The 19,763-nt window shown below is 39.6% G+C and overlaps 2 protein-coding genes across 3 annotated transcripts in view; both read left to right on the forward strand.

The window, feature by feature from the left end:
* Positions 1-17,783, forward strand: part of Lanb2 (Laminin B2) — a 178,744-nt gene extending 160,961 nt beyond the window's left edge. For both annotated transcript variants that reach the window (XM_064069309.1, XM_064069310.1), the window contains 7 exons: positions 4,890-5,216; positions 5,262-5,779; positions 14,349-15,090; positions 15,146-15,437; positions 15,500-16,749; positions 16,799-17,169; positions 17,215-17,783. In XM_064069309.1, coding sequence (XP_063925379.1) covers positions 4,890-5,216; positions 5,262-5,779; positions 14,349-15,090; positions 15,146-15,437; positions 15,500-16,749; positions 16,799-17,169; positions 17,215-17,556 — 3,842 coding nt within the window. In that variant the 3' untranslated portion in view covers positions 17,557-17,783. The remainder of the gene's footprint in view (positions 1-4,889; positions 5,217-5,261; positions 5,780-14,348; positions 15,091-15,145; positions 15,438-15,499; positions 16,750-16,798; positions 17,170-17,214) is intronic.
* A 42-nt stretch (positions 17,784-17,825) lies between these two features.
* Positions 17,826-19,381, forward strand: LOC135139186 (uncharacterized protein MCAP_0864-like). Its single transcript, XM_064069311.1, has 4 exons — positions 17,826-17,933; positions 17,985-18,680; positions 18,727-19,004; positions 19,065-19,381. The coding sequence occupies exons 1-4, from the start codon at positions 17,888-17,890 to the stop codon at positions 19,311-19,313; spliced, it is 1,269 nt and encodes a 422-aa protein (XP_063925381.1). The 5' UTR covers positions 17,826-17,887; the 3' UTR covers positions 19,314-19,381.
* Positions 19,382-19,763: the final 382 nt, after the last annotated feature.

Raw genomic sequence — 19,763 nt, forward strand, 5'->3', positions numbered from 1 at the left:
AAATATGGATATTTAAAAAAAAAATGAATAAAAAAAACATTTTCCGATCTAACTGAAATTCGGTTCCTAGACTAATTTGGCAACGCTCAGTTCATTTCTAGCATCAGTTGTTGAACATTTTCATTATTTTAAACGAAATTCCTCTTTAATCCATACTCAAAAACCAAAATTTAACGGTCCATAAGTCCGGAACGACGTCATATTTCGGGTTTTGGTTGCCACTGCTCAGTACTTTTAACATTGGTACTCAACTTGGCTAATCTTCAAGTTGGAATCTACATCCGTTTTGAATTGACGGTGAAATATATGGTATAACATCATTTTTCGGGACGTTCGATTGTTAATAAAATTTTAAAAAAATTGTAATTACTCAAAGAATAATTTTGAATCCGGATTCTTATTCAGGAGGTTCGAATTAATAAAAAGTATAATTTTCATGCAAATATGGATCTGTGTAAGCGAGATAGCTTGATATGATGTAAATCCAAAATATGGATACTTTTGAAAAAATTAAATAAAAAAAAATAATTTTCTGATCTAACTGAAAATCGGTTTCTAAACTAATTTTCCACCGCTCAGTTCATTTCTAGCATCAATTGTTGAATATTTTCATTATTTTAAACGAAATCCCTCTTTGATCTATTCTCAAAGACCAAATTTTAAATTTGACGGCCCATAAGTCCGAAACGGCATTAGATTTCAGGTTTCGGTTACCACTACTCGCTATCTTGAAGATTTGTACTCAACTTGATTAATTTTCAGGCCGAAATCTACGTCCGTTTTGAATTAGCGGTGAAAAATATGGTATGGTGTCATTTTTCGGAAGAAGCGATTGTTAAAAAATAAAAAAAAAATTGGAACTGTTCAAAGAATATTTTTGAGTCTAGTTTTTGTTCAGGAGGTTCGAATTAGTAACGAGTCTAACTTTGACACAAATCTGGGGCTGCGTAAGCGAGATAGCTTGATATGATATAAATCCAAAATATGGATACTTTTGAAAAAATTCAGAAAAAAAATTATAATTTTCCGATCTAACTGAAATTCGGTTTCTAGACTAATTTTGCACCGCTCAATTCATTTCTAGAATCAGTTGTTGAATATTTTCATTATTTTAAACGAAATCCCTCTTTGATCTATTCTCAAAGACCAAATTTTAAATTTGACGGCCCATAAGTCCGAAACGGCATTAGATTTCAGGTTTCGGTTACCACTACTCGCTATCTTGAAGATTTGTACTCAACTTGATTAATTTTCAGGCCGAAATCTACGTCCGTTTTGAATTAGCGGTGAAAAATATGGTATGGTGTCATTTTTCGGAAGAAGCGATTGTTAAAAAATAAAAAAAAAATTGGAACTGTTCAAAGAATATTTTTGAGTCTAGTTTTTGTTCAGGAGGTTCGAATTAGTAACGAGTCTAACTTTGACACAAATCTGGGGCTGCGTAAGCGAGATAGCTTGATATGATATAAATCCAAAATATGGATACTTTTGAAAAAATTCAGAAAAAAAATTATAATTTTCCGATCTAACTGAAATTCGGTTTCTAGACTAATTTTGCACCGCTCAATTCATTTCTAGAATCAGTTGTTGAATATTTTCATTATTTTAAACGAAATCCCTCTTTAATCCATACTCAAAAACCAAAATTTAAATTTGACGGTCCATAAGTCCGGAACGACATCAGATTTAGGATTTCGGTTGCCACTACTCAGTATTTTGAAGATTCGTACTCAACTTGGCTAAACTTCAAACCGGAATCTACATCCGTTTTGAATTGACGGTGAAATATATGATATGATGTCATTTTTCGGGAGGATCGATTGTTAATAAAATTTTAAAAAAATTGGAACGGCGCAAAGAATAATTTTGAGCCCGGATTCTTGTTCAGGAGGTTTGAATTAATAAAAAGGATCATTTTCATGCAAATATGGGTCTGTGTAAGCGAGATAGCTTGATATGATGTAAATCCAAAATATGGATAGTTTTGAAAATATTAAATAAAAAAAATCATTTTCTGATTTTTTGTTGTTGAATATGTTCATTATTTTAAACGAAACCCTTCTTTAATTCATACTCAAAAAACAAATTTTAAGTTTGACGGTCCATAAGTCTGTGACGACATCGGATTTGGTGTTTTGGTTGCCAATACTCGGTACGTTGAAGATTCGTAGTTAACTTGGCTAATTTTCAAACCAGAATCTACGTCCGTTTCGAATTAACAGTGGAATATATGGCAGTGTCATTTTTCGGGAGTATAGATTGTTAAAAATTTTTTAAAAAAATCGGAACTACCCAAAGACTACTTTTGAACCAAAATATTTGGCGACAGGATATTTTCGAAAAAATCAAGTCAAAAAAAATCTTAGAATCTAAGTGAAATTCAGTTTCTACACTAGTCTTCTGGCATCAGTTGTTGAATATTTTCATTATTTTAAACGAAATCCTTCTTCAATCCATACCCAAAAACCAAATTTTAAATTTGACGACCCATAAGTTTGGGACAACATCAGATTTCGGATTTGAGTTTTCACAACTCGATGTTCAGAAGATTTATAATCAACTTGATTAATTTTCAGGTCGAAACCTGTGTCCATTTCGAATTCATGGTTAAATTCATATGGGACGGTTCCATTTTTCGGTAGTGTCGATGGTTAGAAAATTTTAAAAAATTAGGACAGTCCGAAGACTACTTTTGAGCCCTGATTCTTGTTCAGAAAGTTCGAATTAGTAAAGAGAACAATTTTCGGACAAATCGGGGTTCGTTTGAGAGAGATAGCTTGATTGGCGATAGCATGGATACTTTCAAAAAAATGAACTGAAAAAAATCCGATCTAATTGAAATTCAGTTTATAGACTATTCTCGCACCACTAAGCCTATTTATTCAAAAACCAAACTTCAAATTTGACAGGCCAAATTCCGGAGCGACATTATATTTCGAGTTTCGGTTTTCACAGTTTTGAGCTTGGATTTTTGTTCAGGAGATTCGAATTAGAAAAGGGAGCAAGAAAGGCCATTCTATCGAAAAAATAAAGTCCAAACCTGGCCTAACCTGACCTAACCTGACTTGACCTGAGCCAAGAATGATTGTGTTAGCAACCATTACTTCTCCCGCTTACGCCACTTTTTTTTATTAAAAGTTTCAAATTTTATATAAATGCAAAATGAAACGACTTTATAGTCTTGTTATCAAATTTACGAGATGAGGAAAGCGAATTTTATTCCAAAATCAAACATTATCTAACTAATTTGTCTTATTTTCCGTTTTCATTTATGAACTGAAGATTCTTTTTAAAACCACGAACAACCGCCTTTAAACATCTTATGGAATTCAAATTGCTAACTGCTGATTCCACTTGAAAGATCAACGATCGCACTGAGAAGCCCGTCCACAATAGTTACACTATAGATAATTTTTGACGTGACTTCATGTTCTAACAAAACATTTCTTGAGAACTAAATAACAACTCGATTTCATCTGTTCTTGATCCCACGGTGTCCTACGTTAGCGAAAGTGAGGTTAGGTGCTCGTTTCCCCCTCACAAACCTATTCTCTCACGTCCTCGCCATATTCATTCCATTGTTTCATCAAAGAAATATGCAACCCAAAAGATGCACTATGCACTATGCTCCAGTATCGGCGGCGATGATCTCGATATCCACACATGCTCCGAGATTTGTAGCCACGGTTTCGTTACCTTACCATCCCAGGCAACATTTTGTCTTGAGAAGGTCTCGTTATAAATGAGCACAGCACGATACCTTTTTTATACGAACGGTTTCCCGAAGACTCGCAGCGTGATGACCTGTTACTGGCTTTAATACACAGATACACTGATATATTTATGTATACATCTGTATAATTAGCGCAGACACGCCGTTTTGGTTCCGATTTTACAACCGCTCTATTTCCTTCTTTGGCTCGATATCTCCACCGAATCTCTGTGAAGAGTCGACGTTAAAGCAAAAGTTTGTTCGCCTCGACTTTATCTCGTGTATAGATTATTAATGTGAGTTAATGGGTTAAGCGCTTATTAGATACGTACGCTGGGCGGACCCAGGATGGCCCATCACGTCTGGAGCCGCTCCCACGACTGTGTGGCCCACGCAGTAATGTTTCAATTCCGCCAAGACATAGAGCGTGTACCTGTCTCGAACTTCGTCATAAACATTACACGAAAGGCCCCCAGAACGCCCATTTATTAACCCAGACATGTTATCTGCGACGATTATGCCCAATTGCTCCATTATGGCAAGGTGCCCCAAAACTGGGGCAGAGGGGCACCGGTCTTTAATCTAACTCATATCGAAAGGAAAAGGTAAACAAACTTAGACTTGGAGTCTACGCTGGGGCCGCGGGCAGACAACTGGTTTTAATATGGATATAAAGTTTAGATAAGCGATCTCAACGGCGCTTTTTTCCTTCTTTTGCATCAAAGTGTGACAAAATCGGTAATCGGTGCTTTAGTAATAGGTGCCAAAGTACCACATGTATCAAAGACACTTTTATCGCACTGAATTAAATGGTACCTGGAACTCACTAGCAATTGTTTCCTTTTTTAGAGGTAATTAAACAACCGCACGCAACCTTTACTTTGTGGTCACAAATTCCTAGAAAACCTCGGCTTCGCCTCGGATTATAGCCATTTTCATTGTTTAGTTCCAGCCTCTCCACTCTTAAAAGGACATCCTTTTTCGAAAAGCCGTACCATTATGCAAATTTTGAATTATTATCCGATATTATGTGCACACAGTGAAATTTATACCAACCATTTAACTTAATCTCGAACTATTTCCCATTAACTCAGCCATCCCGTATCAGTACCACCTCGTTCTTGCCCAACAAATTCCTCGAGTTATTGCCAAGCTCACGGCTTTGATTTATTTCCAGAATGCAACTGCAACGGGTTCTCTAATAGATGCTATTATGACGAAGAACTCTACCGACTGACCGGCCACGGAGGCCACTGCTTGGACTGCACCGCCAACCGCGACGGCCCCAACTGCGAGCGCTGCCGCGAAAAGTACTACATGCGCGAAGACGGCTACTGCATCGCCTGCGAATGCAACGAGGTCGGCTCCAGGAGTCTCCAGTGCAACTCGGAGGGGAAGTGCCAGTGCAAGCCCGGGGTGACCGGGGACAAGTGCGACCGCTGCAACGTCAATCACTACGACTTCTCGGTGGCGGGCTGCAAGAGCTGCGGCTGCCTGGAACAAGGTACTTAATCCATCCCGAAAGGCAGTCCTACTCACGAGGTTTTAGGTTCGGCGGACAACAACCCCAACTGTGATCCCTACACCGGGACGTGCTACTGCAAAGAGAACGTGGAGGGCAAAAGGTGCAGGGAGTGCAAGCCTGGGTTCTTCAATCTAGACCTGGAGAATGAATTCGGGTGCACGCCGTGCTTCTGCTACGGACACGCGTCGGAGTGTATGCCGGCAAGAGGGTACTCGAAGCTGCAGACCGAGTCGGTCTTCTCCAAGAACTCGGAGAGGTGGAGGGCTGAAGATGAGTACCGGAGGAGTGTGGACGTGGAGCACGTGCCCTTGTCGCACAGCATCGGGGTTACGGCACCTGGGGAAGAAGCGGTGTACTTTTTGGCACCGGAGCGCTACCTAGGGGACCAGAGGGCTTCCTATAACCATTTGTTGCAGTTCAGGCTAAGGATCGGGGACTACGATAGGCCGATCCCCACCGCCACAGACATTATCTTGGAAGGGGGCGGCGTTTCGGTCACTAACACCATCTTTGCCCAACAGAACAAAATTCCCAGTAATGTGGTAAGAATTTTTCATCATACCCTTATCCAGTCTTTTTGCACGATGCTCTGCTGTATTTCAAAAATTATAAAATTTGATTTTGCGGAATTTTTCTTTTTCGTGATAACTTCTATGGAGTACAAACAATATAGAAGTCACAGTGTAATCGAAAAAAAAAGTTTCACCTTCTCAAGAAAAGACAGTTAGGAGGCCCGTGAAGATTCAATATTCTTAAAAGACGACACTTGGGTCCCCCCAGAAGGTTTTACATTTTTAAAAACCCAATTGGGACCCCCGAGAAGGTTTTACATAATAAAAGGACTCGAAAAGGTTTTTCAAAAAGACAGTTGGGGCACCCGAGAAGATTTCACATTAAAAAAAAGACATTTGGTGCCCCTGAGCAGGTTTTACATATAAATAAGACAGTTGGGACCCCCGAGAAGATTTCACATTAAAAAGACAGTTGGGAACCCCGAGCAGGTTTCACGTTTAAAAAAAGACATTTGGGGCCCCGAGACGGTTTTATATTAAAATAAAAGACAATTGGGACCCCCGAGAAGGTTTTATAAATAAGACAGTTGGACACCCGAGAAGGTTTCACATTAAAAAAAAGACATTTGGCGCCCCTGACAAGGTTTTACATTTATAAATTAGACAGTTGGGACCCCCGAGAAGGTTTCACATTAAAAAAAAGACATTTGGCGCCCCTGAGAAGGTTTTACATTTATAAATAAGTCAGTTGGGACCCCCGAGAAGGTTTCACATTAAAAAAAAGACATTTGGGGCCCCGAGAAGGTTTTATATTAAAACAAAAGACAATTGGGACGCCCGAGAAGGTTTTATAAATAAGACAGTTGCGACGCCCGAGAAAATTTCACATTAAAAAAGAGACATTTGGCGCCCCTGAGAAGGTGTTCCATTTATAAATAAGACAGCTGGAACCCCCGAGAAGGTTTCACATTAAAAAAAAGACATTTGGCGCCCCTGAGAAGGTTTTACATTTATAAATAAGACAGTTGGGACCCCCAAGAAGGTTTCACATTAAAAAAAGACAGTTAGGAATCCCTAGCAGGTTTCACATTTAAAAAAAGACATTTGGGGCCCCGAGAAGGTTTTACATTAAAATAAAAGACAATTGGGATCCCCGAGAAGGTTTCACATAAAAAAAAACAGTTTGGGCACCCGAGAAGGTTTCACATTAAAAAAAAGACAGTTGGCGCCCCTGAGAAGGCTTTACATATAAATAAGACAGTTGGATCCCCCGAGAAGATTTCACATTAAAAAGACAGTTGGGACCTTGAGCAGGTTTCACGTTTAAAAAAAGACATTTGGGGCCCCGAGAAGGTTTTATATTAAAATAAAAGACAATTGGGACCCCCGAAAAAGTTTTATAAAAAAGACAGTTGGGACACCCGAGGTTTCACATTAAAAAAAAGACATTTGACGCCCCTGAGAAGGTTTTACATTTATAAATTAGACAGTTGGGACCCCCGAGAAGGTTTCACATTTAAAAAAAGACATTTGGCGCCCCTGAGAAGGTTTATATTTATAAATAACTCAGTTGGGACCCCCGAGAAGGTTTCACATTAAAAAAAGACAGTTAGGACCCCGAGCAGGTTTCACATTTAAAAAAAGACATTTGGGGCCCCGAGAAGGTTTTACATTAAAATAAAAGACAATTGGGATCCCCGAGAAGGTTTCACATAAAAAAAAAACAGTTGGGGCACCCGAGAAGGTTTCATATTAAAAAAAAGACAGTTGGCGCCCCTGAGAAGGTTTTACATTTATAAATTAGACAGTTGGGACCCCCGAGAAGGTTTCACATTTAAAAAAAGACATTTGGCGCCCCTGAGAAGGTTTACATTTATAAATAACTCAGTTGGGACCCCCGAGAAGGTTTCACATTAAAAAAAGACATTTAGGACCCCGAGCAGGTTTCACATTTAAAAAAAGACATTTGGGGCCCCGAGAAGATTTTATATTAAAATAAAAGACAATTCGGACTCCCGAAAAGGTTTTATAAATAAGACAGTTGCGACACCCGAGAAAATTTCACATTAAAAAAAAGACATTTGGCGCCCCTGAGAAGATTTTACATTTTTATTATTATTTGTTGCCATCTTTACGTACATTACATCCGAAAATACAGCATATCAAATTCAACCCAGGTGTATTACACGAAATTTTTTATGATTTTTTTTGCCAAAATAAGACTGATTTTGGCAAAGAACCTACTCTCTAGGAAAATAAAGGGCGGGTGGGCGGGGCTAGAACTTGCGAAGATTAAACTGATTTTGGCAAAGGACCTACTCTCTAGGAAAATAAAGGGCGGGTGGGCGGGGTCCTTTGCCAAAATCAGTTTTATTTTCACAAGTACTACCCCCCCCACCCACCCTTTACTTTCTTAGAGAGTAGGTCATTTGCCAAAGTCAGTCGTATCTTGGCAAGTACTTGCCCCGCCCACCCGCCCTTTATTTTCTTACAGAGTAGTTCTTTTGCCAAAATCCGTCTTATCTTAGTAATTTGTAGTAAAGAGGTTGTCGACTTGTGCGATCCAGTGAAACTCAAATTGATTTCAATCGAGGGTTACCTTCAATGTTAGTACGATTTCTTTTATCAGACTCGGTAAGTTAAAAGTTAAAAAATTTAAACATTAAAAAACAACATTTGGGACTTCCGAGAAGGTTTTACATTTTTACAAAAGACAATTAGGAACCCCGAAAAGGTTTTGCATTTTTCACAAAGAAAGTTGGGACCCCCGAGAAGGTTTCACATTCTAAAAAAAACCATTTGGCGCCCCGGAGAAGGTTTTACATTTTTAAAAAAGATAATTGAGACCCCCGAGATTTAACATTCTAAAAAAAAACATTTGAGGCCTCCGACAAGGTTTTACATTTTTATTATGTGTTGCCATCTTTACGTCCATTACGCCGAAAATTACAGCATATCAAATTCTATCTAGTATTACTATGCGAAATTTTTTATTATTTTAATTTTGTCAAGATAAGAATAATTTTGGCAAAGAACCTACTCTCTAAGAAAGTAAAGGGTGGGTGGGCGGGGCTAGTACTTGCCAAGATAAGACTGATTTTGGCAAATCACCTACTCTCTAAGAAAATAAAGGGTGGGTGGGCGGGGCTAGTGCTTGTGAAAATAAAACTGATTTTGGCAAAGGACGTACTTTCTAAGAAAACTAAGGGCGAGTGGATGGGGTTAGTACTTGCGAAGATTAAATTGATTTTGGCAAAGGACCTACTCTCTAGGAAAATAAAGAGCGGGTGGGCGGGGTCCTTTGCCAAAATCAGTTTTATTTTCACAAGTACTAGCCCCGCCCACCCACCCTTTACTTTCTTGCAGAGTATGTCATTTGCCAAAATCAGTCTTATCTTGGCAAGTACTTGCCCCGCCCACCCGCCCTTTATTTTCTTACAGAGCAGTTCCTTTGCCAAAATCAGTCTTATCTTAGCAATTTGTAGTAAAGATGTTGTCGACTTGTGGGATCCAGTGAAACTCAAATTGATTTCAATCGAGAGTTACCTTCAATGTTAGTACGATTTCTTTTATCAGACTCGATAAGTTAAAAGTTAAAAATTTTAAACATCACATTAAAAAAACATTTGGGGCTCCTGGGAAGGTTTTATATTTTTCACAAAGAAAGTTTGGACCCCCGAGGTTTCATATTCTGAAAAAAAAACATTTGGCGCCCCGGGGAAGGTTTTACATTTTTAAAAAAAGATAATTGAGACTCCCGAGATTTCACATTCTTAAAAAAACCATTTGAGGCTTCCAACAAGGTTTTACATTTGTATTATTTGTTGCCATCTTTACATCCACTACGTCGGAAAATACAGCATATCAAATTCTACCCAGGTTTATTACACGATTTTTTTTTATTATTTTGATTTTGCCAAGATAAAACTGATTTTGGCAAAGGAACTATTTTCCAAGAAAATAAAGGGTGGGTGGGTGGGGCTAGTACTTGCCAAGATAAGACTGATTTTGGCAAATCACCTACTCTCTAAGAAAATAAAGGGTGGGTGGGCGGGGCTACTACTTTTAAAAATAAAACTGATTTTGGCAAAGGACGTACTTTCTAAGAAAACAAAGGGCGAGTGGATGGCGTCATTACTTGCTAAACTATAATCAGTTGAAAGATCAAATTAAACGAAAACTATGCAACACAGACGAAGTCTTTTCATAAAATATGTTCATGGTAGGGGTCTTCGAATAAAAACGCTTAACTTCTGTAACAATCTTTGTACTTCTGGTGATAACTATAATATAATTTCATTTTCGCCTAATACCAAATTAATAATACTTATTATTGGGCGAAATCAATCTTATCTTAACAGGTACTAGCCATGCCCACTCGCCTCTTATTTTCTTAGAGAGTAGGTAATTTAAATCAGTCTTATCTTGGGAAGTACTAGCCCCGCCCACCCACCCTTTACTTTCTTAGAGTAGGTCATTTGCCAAAATCTGTCATATCTTGGTATGTACTTGCCCCGCCCACCCGCCCTTTATTTTAATTACAGAATAGTTCCTTTGCAAAAATCAGCCTTATCTTAGCAATTTGTAGTAAAGACGTTGTAGACTTGTGCGATCCAGTGAAACTCAAATTGATTTCAATCGAGAGTTACCTTCAATGTTGTACGACGTCTCTTTATCAGACTCAACAATTTAAACGTCAAAAATTTTAAACATTACATTAAAAAAAAACATTTGGCGCCCCCGACAAGGTTTTACATTTTAAAAAAAGACACGTGGGACCCCCGAGAAGGTTTTACATTCAAAAAAGACATTTGGGGCTCCCGAGAAGCGTTTACATTTTTACAAAGACAATTAGGAACCCCGAGAAGGTTTCACATTCTAAAAAAAAAAAAAGACATTTGGGGCCCCGGGGAAGGTTTTACATTTTTAAAAAAGATAATTGAGACTCCCGAGATTTCACATTCTAAAAAAAAACCATTTGAGGCCTCCGACAAGGTTTTACATTTTTATTATTTGTTGCTATCTTTACGTCCATTACGCCGGAAAATACAGCATATGAAATTCTACCAAGTTTTACTATGCGAAATTTTTTATTTTAATTTTGCCAAGATAAGACTGATTTTGGCAATGAACCTACTCCCTAAGAAAATAAAGGGTGGGTGGGCGGGGCTAGTACTTGCCAAAATAAGACTGATTTTGGCAAATCACCTTCTCTCTAAGAAAATAAAGGGTGGGTGGGCGGGGCTAGTACTTGCCTAGATAATACTGATTTTGGCAAATCACTTACTCTACAAGAAAATAAAGGGTGGGTGGGCGGCTCTAGTACTTGTGAAAATAAAACTAATTTTGGCAAAGGACGTACTTTCTAAGAAAAGAAAGGGCGAGTGGATGGGGTCTGTACTTGGTAAACTACAATCAGTTGAAAGATCACATTAAACGAAAACTATAGAACACAGAAGAAGTCTTTTCATAAAATACGTTCATGGTACAGGTCTTCGAACAAAAACGTTTAACTTCTGTAACAATCTTTCTACTTCTGGTGACCACTATAATATATGTAATTTCATTTTCGCCTAATACCAAATTAATAATACTTATTATTGGGCGAAATCAATCTTATGTGAACAGGTACTAGCCATGCTCGCCTGTTATTTTCGTAGGAAGTGGGTAATTTGACAAAATCAGTCTTATCTTGGGAAGTACTAACCCCGCCCATCTATCCTTTATTTTCTTAGAGGGTATGTTATTTGGAAATTTCAGTCTTATCTTAGCAAATACTAGCCCCGCCCACCCACCCTTTATTCTCTTCGAGAGTAAGTGATTTGCCAAAATCAGTCTTATCTTAGCAATTTGTAGTGGAGACGTTGTCGACTTGTGCGATCCAGTGAAACTCAAATTGATTTAAATCAGAATCAGAACCAATAAGTAAAAATTAAAAATTTTAAACATCACATAAAAAAAACATTTGGCACCCCTGAGAAGGTTTCACATTAAAAAAAGACATTTGGCGCCCCCGAGAAGGTTTTACATTTTTAGAAAAGACAGTTGGGACCCCTGACTCGACTAGGGCAAGCTAGATCTGCTCGCTCTCGGATGATTAAAGTTGTGTTCAACAATTCAGATATGGTTCAAACATTAGTACGTCCCCAATTTAATAGGTCTATATATTTTCTTGAATTTAGACTCGACTCGATTTCAACAGGAAATGGCTGAATGCAGTTCATAAAGAATTTAAACGGCGTCGCGATAATGGAGAAAAGGATATTCGTTTAAAATATAACAGCGGGATCCCACGAATAATGGAAGTAAAAAACGAGCAGCCAACCTCATCTTTAAATTGTAATATTGTGTATCAAAATGTATGCGATTTCAACACGAAAATTAATGAATGCTATATGAATTACTGTAGTATATACATCGACATTGTTGTTTTAAGTGAAACTTGGTTAATATCGAGTACTGTGAAGTGAATTATTTCTGGAATATTTCAATATTTTCCGCACTGATAGGAATACAGGCTGGGGACGAGGGGTGCGATTTTGTTTCTCGATAGAAAAAAAAGTCGATGGCGATAAAATCTCGTTTGCTGATTGGTTGAGATGCTACATTTCTGTCACATTTCTCGATTCTGTCACGAAATCAAGTCTTCATGGAGTGATATTTTCTCGATAGCTCTGAGTGAAGTGATAAATTTTGGAGACATAACCTCGAAAGTTATGCCAAAATAGAAGTTCAAAATCGTAATTCTGAGTTATAAGTTCAAACTTTTGCATTTAAAAGCTACGCAATGACATTTATCGCAAGTGATAATTTATCACTTCGATCGAGAAACAAAATCGCACCCGAGAAATATTAATTAGTTGGTTTAAAAAATCATTTCTCTGCAAAAGAACTTGGTGTTGGTGCCCCTATCCAATCTGTTGAACGTCTAACCGTTAAAATTTCTGGAAATAATAATCTCACTGTGGTAGCTATTTATATTCCAGCCTCTTCTGGCATTGATGAATATACTTTAATTTTCGATTTGATAGAAAATTTCATTGATTTTTTTTCTCCCGTGATTCTATGTGGGGATTTCAACATAGCAGAGATAAACGAATATCTCATAGGTGCGAAAATATCGAATCTGTACGCATTTCATAGCATTAAATAATCCAAGTTAACACAACAATAGTATATCACATACCGAGGCGGAAAGTATTTTATTCCTGAACTAGTTCTCGAAACAGGAATGGTACTTTTGGCGAGGTTTATAATATACTATTTCATTTCCAATCATTTAATAATACAAACAACAATACAATAATAAAAACTTACCTCCATAATAAATAATTAATAACACATATGGTTTATTTCGGTAAAACATAACAGTTAGTAGGCGCTGCACGATTGACAGTTTATTAAATTGGTTATAAAAATTTGTAACCAAATTTGCATTTTCTCAGTTTAAAAAAAAAAAAAAACTCTTGTACAGCACCCCCGATCACGTTCCTCACCTTCAAATATTTTACAAATACCTCCTTGTAACGGAAAAAAATATTTAGTGCTCGCACCCCATTAGTTGTACCGAATATAGGCAACCAAATATACACGCATTTCACTCACAAATTCCAGTAACTAAAAATGATCCACGGAGTGAGAAGTTCCACGTTTACGAATATGCTTACAGCAAAGCGCCCCCGTGAACATTAAAAACCCCCGATATTATCCCTGCGTTCGTTGGGGACAATAAAAAGTTAGGTTATGTTAGCACCATTTGGTATTAAACAGCGCACGAATGCGAAATTTAACATTTTTTGGGGGCCCAAGGAAGCATTTGCACAACATTTGAAGCTGAGGAACATCATCAGGGGGCGCTGCAGAAGATTGCCGAAGCGAATAGGAGTGAAATAAAGTTTACTCCTCCAGAATTGCAGGAATTCGCATAAAAATTAATACTAATAAATTTCTTACCTGCTGTGGCATAAAATTGTAAAGCGACGTACAACTTATTGTTTTCTTGTATTCTCTCGAAAATCTGCCGGATGCTAAACGGCTTTCCCACTACTTTGCTCTTCATTATCATTATCACTATCACTATCACTACTTTTCGAAAAATTTGCGACAATCCCCACCAAAACTTGTGACGTCGCCATTGCATTAAACTTACTTTCATTTGACATTTATAGTTCAAATCGACAGTGGCGTCTCCACAGGTCGGAAAGTGGGTCATTTCTTTCGGGCTTTTCCGACTCGTTGAAAAATGTCTTCATGAAATCGCTGACTTTTTAACCATTGAGGGGTCAGAAAAACTGTATGTTACTGACTGATTGTGAATAAAAATAGACTAAGTAGTCATGAATTACGAACACACATGACCCGGAATATACATCATGTTTAGTATTCAAATAAGTTTCTCACATGATATTCCATATCTTCCATGGCAGTTTTGGTAACTCTAGAATCAGAAATAAGATATTGAAAATTGAAAACTAATATTGCGGTTACTTAGTGAATGTCTGTGTTATATAGTTCATAATTAATATTTAATTGTAGGCTGGAAATAAATTCATTATTATTATTATTATTATTATCATTGTACCTTTTTTGCTCTTCTCAGATCCAAGACTACAGCTTCCGCCTCCACGAGCACCCCAACTACGGCTGGCAGCCCCGTCTCTCCGCCCGCGCCTTCATGTCCATCCTCACCAACCTGACCTCCATCAAGGTCCGCGCCACCTACTCCCCCCGGGGCGTGGGCTTCCTCGACGACGTCAAGCTCGAGACCGCCGGCAGACTCGTCGCCGGCACTCCCGCCCTCTGGGTCGAGCAGTGCAGCTGCCCACCCGCTTACGTGGGCCAGTTCTGCGAATCCTGCGCCCCCGGCTTCCGACACTCCCCGTCGCTCGGCGGGCCCTTCATGCCTTGCGTCCCTTGCGACTGCAACAAGCACGCGGAAATCTGCGACTCGGAGACGGGCAGATGCATCTGCAGACACAACACGGCGGGAGACAACTGCGAGCTGTGCGCTAGGGGGTACTACGGGAACGCGCTTGGAGGCACCCCGACGGACTGCCAGCCTTGCGGGTGCCCCAACGGAGGGGCGTGCATCCAGGTGGACGAAGACATCATCATGTGCACGGAGTGTCCTCTGGGGTACACGGGACACCGGTGCGACTCGTGCTCGGATGGGTACTTCGGGGATCCCACGGGAAGGTTTGGGAGTCCCGTTCCGTGTACCCAGTGCGACTGCAATTTGAACATTGATACCAACGCCATCGGGAATTGTAATACGACGACTGGGGAGTGCTTGAAGTGTGTACATAATACCGGGGGACCGAAGTGTGAGGAGTGTTTGCCAGGTATGTTGATACGATGTTAAGTTAAAGCTTGACTAGTAAGAATTGTTGGGTGCAGGCTACTACGGAAACGCGTTGGCGCTCCCCAAGGGTGATTGTCAACCTTGTCGGTGTGATCCCGTGGGAACTGAAGCCAACGAAGGAGGGATTCTTAGGTGTGATAGGTTCACCGGGTCGTGTCATTGCAAGCCGCACGTTATTGGAAAAAACTGCGACCAGTGTGAAGATGGGTACTACAACATAAGGAGTGGTGAAGGGTGTCATTCTTGCAACTGCGATTCCATCGGTTCCTTCAATCAGACTTGTAATGTCTACATGGGTCAGTGCTTCTGCAGGCCAGGAGTCACAGGGTAATCTATCAATTGATTAGTTTTTAACAACTTTGCTAAATCTGCTTGTAATTTGGTTATAGCTTGAGGTGCGACCATTGCGAAGCCCGCAAGTACGGCTTCTCCTCCGAGGGCTGCAAAGAGTGCGAATGCGACCGAATCGGCTCCAGAGATCTCCAGTGCGACGCTTCCGGTCAATGCCCTTGCCTCGACAACGTCGAAGGGCGTCGGTGCGACCGCTGCAAAGAAAACAAGTACGACAGACAGCGCGGCTGCGTCGATTGCCCCGAATGCTACAACCTAGTGCAGGACGCCTCCAGACACCACCAGGAAAAGCTGGCCAAACTCGGGGACATCCTAGACGAGATTGAACGCAGACCTACCGTCATCGACGACGACGAGTTTCCAGACGAACTCAAGAAACTCCAAGACAACATTACGGTTTTCCACGACAAGGTTAAGAATGCCACGGGTGAGAACAGCATAATCCAACAAGTGCAAGATATTCGCAACCGGGAGAAGGAAATCGCGCGGACTTTGTCGGCAATCGACGAAAACGTCTTTCTGGCGAACGATAAAGCAGCAGCTGCTGAACAAAATATAGACAATCTGGATATCTTGCTGGAGGATTCGGAAGATAGGTTGAACGAAGCGTTTGAGAATTTGGAGATTCAAGGGAAGAAAGCGCTGGAGGGTGCGTGGAAGAGGGCTCAAATTGTGGGACAGCAGTCGGATCGGATGACCCAGATCGCACACGAAGCTCGCGAAATTGCTGATAAGTTGGACCGGGATGCAGATACATTGACCGAAAAGGCCAACGATGCGAAGAATAAATCACGAGAGGCGTACGAAACGGCGAGGAAGGCCATCACGAAGCAGAGTAACGTAGGTGAAGAAGAAAGATTAATTCGGGCGGAACTAGTAAACACGGAAATCAAACTAAATCGGACGAAAGAGTGGACCAAGGAGGTTAGCGACAAAGCAAAAGAAACCAAAAAAGACGCTCTAGCTTTGTTGAACGAAGTCAACAACTTAATCATCCCTGAAATCGACATACCCCACCTCAAAGAAAAAGCCAAGAACATCCGACTAGAAGCACAACGATTGAAAAACGAAACCGACAGAATTATAGCCGAGAACGAACAACTAGTTACCGAAATCGAAGAGCAGCTGTTTGTGGGTCACGACCAGCTCGACAAAGGCAAATCGCAGGAAGACGACACGAACGAACTGCTTCAAGAGATTTACCTCTACAAAACTCAAGCAGAAGCTGCAGTCCGAATGGGAAACGACATCCTAAATTCAACCAAAGAAACCTACAAGATCCTCACACGTAAGCACCTACGCACTCAGCGACCCCCAAAAACTGTATTTGTTTTCAGACTTCGACAAGCAAATCCAAGATAGCAGATCCGAAGCCGAGAAAGCCCTCCAACAAATCGACGACATCCAAGATATTATAGACGAAGCGTCCGACAAAGCGCTCCAAGCCAACAAGATGCTCGCAGAAGCCAAATACAACGCCGACCAAGCCCTAGTCAACGCCAAAAACGCCAGCGGCTTGGCCAAGAACGCGTCAATCAACGCTGAAGGTCTTAAGAACGACGCCGACCTTCTGTATCAGAACGCCACCAAGCTGAACGAAGAAGCCGAGTTGATGGCGGGTCGCGTGGAAGCCACAGGGGGTGCCTTGAAGACGCTGCTACAAGAAACCAAAACTAACGAGACTTTGATAAACCATGCCAAAGAAAAAGTGAGTTGGGTGTTTGTTGTTGTTTGTTCTATTTGGTGGTTGTAGGTGGGACGCGCTGGTAAAGAGACTGAAGATGTATCGAAGAAAGTCAGCGATTTGACGAAAGACGTGCAGAACATTCTCACAGAGTTGGGGAATTTGCCGCAGATCGACGACGAAGAGCTGGAGAAGCTGGAGGTGGAGCTGAGGAAAGCCGAACGGAAGGTGAGCGAGGCGAAACTCGACGAGAAGCTGGCGGATTTGAAGAACCAGCAGAAGTCGCAGACGGATTTGATCAACTTTTACAAGACGGAGATCCATCGGCTGCAGAAGGAGGTGGAGAATGTGGAGCAGATCGCCAAAGCGCTTCCGGATGGCTGTTTCAAGCGAGTCGAACTTGAACCTTAATCTTCTAAATACTTATTATTCTCTCTTAGATTATCTTAGCGTAGTTTTTTCATAGTTTTTAATACCAAAGATTCAATCACAGTTAGTTAAGTTTATTTTTATTTAGTGTATAAAAGGCATTTGTATGTTTTCTCTACTGCCATATTTTGTGTTCTTGAAAAATGAGAAGTATACTCAATTGTTGTAAATATTGTGCATAATTGGGAACAATAAAGACGATTTTGATATGTCCCCGCTTTCTTTACCACGCCGAACCTTATCAGTAGATTAGAACTTTAGACAAATATCAAAACATTTTGTGTGTACAGTTCTTGAACTAATCAAAGCGAAAATGTGTGTGAAACTACTTCTAATTGTTTATGTGTCGTCTGTTTTGGGTATGTTTACACCAGCCATACTTGTTTTGATTCAAATTTGACCATTTTTAGCCGATACCGACACTACCAACTGCCGCACAAATAAATGTTATCAAACTGTAAACAACTCGTACGAAAATCTCTTGAATTTAATCAAACGATTCAACGCCACTGTTTCCCAGGCGGAAATCCCAACAATTTATGACTTACCAAATCTCGAAAACGATCTCGCAGATCTAGATGATATCAAAAGGAAAATCCAAAGTGCTAAAACCGCACTAGAACTGGTTTCAAATAGAGTAAACCGAACAGAAAAAAATACATCAAAGGAACAAAAAGTTGTCAACCAGCTACTAGAAACGTTATCGAATATTTCTGACTATGAAACTAAGGCCAAAAACATTTTAACCGAAGCAAAAACACAACAAAATGACCTAGAACGGTTACTAGAATTAGGTGAAAATGCTTCTAAAACGTGCCAACAAGCCAACGATAAGTACACAGAATTTAAAAAAATTATTGATAACGCGATTAAGGATTACGACGACGTTTCTAAAAACTATGACAACGTGACTAGAGAAGTGGAAAAGCTGAACAAAGATGTGAACAACACGTTTCAAGAGACAATCAAGACTAAAAATAAGTTTGAAGAATTGAAGATTCCAACTAATTTAGTTGATAACTACCTTCTAGAACAAGAGCGCAAATTTAATGAAAGTATCAGGTACCTGAAGAACAACAGCGAAACGTTGAAGAACTTGCTAAAAGGTGAGAACACATTTTCAAGAAAGTAGCACATTTATATTGGTTTTAGGGGCACAGGACCGGTGGAACGATCAGCTTGCGAAAAGAGCGACTGACGTTGCAAAAAATATTTCTCAAATACAAGACGATCTCAATAAAATGAACGAAGAGTTGAGGAATTATGAACGAGCGTTAAATGAAACTGGTAGATATGGTCTAACCGTTAATAATGAATCGAGGAACCTTTTAGAGATGCTTAGAAACGAACTTGAGAAGCTTAGGAACCTTTTTGATTCAGTTAATTTTACGGACGAAGAAAGGGAGTTGCTTGACGATAACAAGGATGATGTAAGGGTAGACATAACTTTGATGTTTTTGGTTATTATTATTATTTTTTTTTTGTCTAAGGAGAGAAATATAGCTGATGTTAAACGAAGGAGGCTCTTGATAAAAGAATACAATTTAATACTGGACACTTTAATCAATGGAATAAATGTGAAAGAAATTAGGAAGCAAATTAATACTTTAAAAACCACTATTTCGTTAATAGAACAGTGGAAAAGGCTTGAGAGTGAATTATTTAGGCTCAGAGCGAATCGCGATGCCATTTTGAAAATAAACTGTACTGTTTCAGATGGTTCTACTATTATTACATGATCTCAGGAACCATTTTTTCATACCGTAGACATTTTCTAGATTCTCAATAAATATATATATTACACTCAGATTATGTTTTTAATTTAGAACTGAAGTTCAAGTTGATTATTACAAAACTTTACCATTTTAGGCATATTTTAAGCCTCTTGTTGTCGAAAAAAGTCTACACATTTAGTTGAGAAAACAGGCAAAGGGTACCCCCGCCCACCCGCCCTGTCTCAATTGTGATGTTTTTTTTATTCGTCGTGAGTCAAGAGGGCGGAGCTTAACTGCAGAATTACATTTTGACTTTTTTTCTTAGTATGCATAACATTCTTTGAACAACTCGATAGTCAAAATTTAATTTCGTGTAAAGAAATAAGTATTTTGCAGTTAAACTCCGCCCCCTTGGTGAACGGCGAATAAAAAAATAATCACAATTGCGATAGGGCGGATGGGCGGGCATACATT

Source organism: Zophobas morio, unplaced genomic scaffold (assembly GCF_036711695.1).
Source record: "Zophobas morio isolate AGI-343-1 ecotype UQ-CSIRO unplaced genomic scaffold, CSIRO_AGI_Zmor_V1 ptg000031l, whole genome shotgun sequence".
Lineage (NCBI taxonomy): Eukaryota > Metazoa > Arthropoda > Insecta > Coleoptera > Tenebrionidae > Zophobas > Zophobas morio.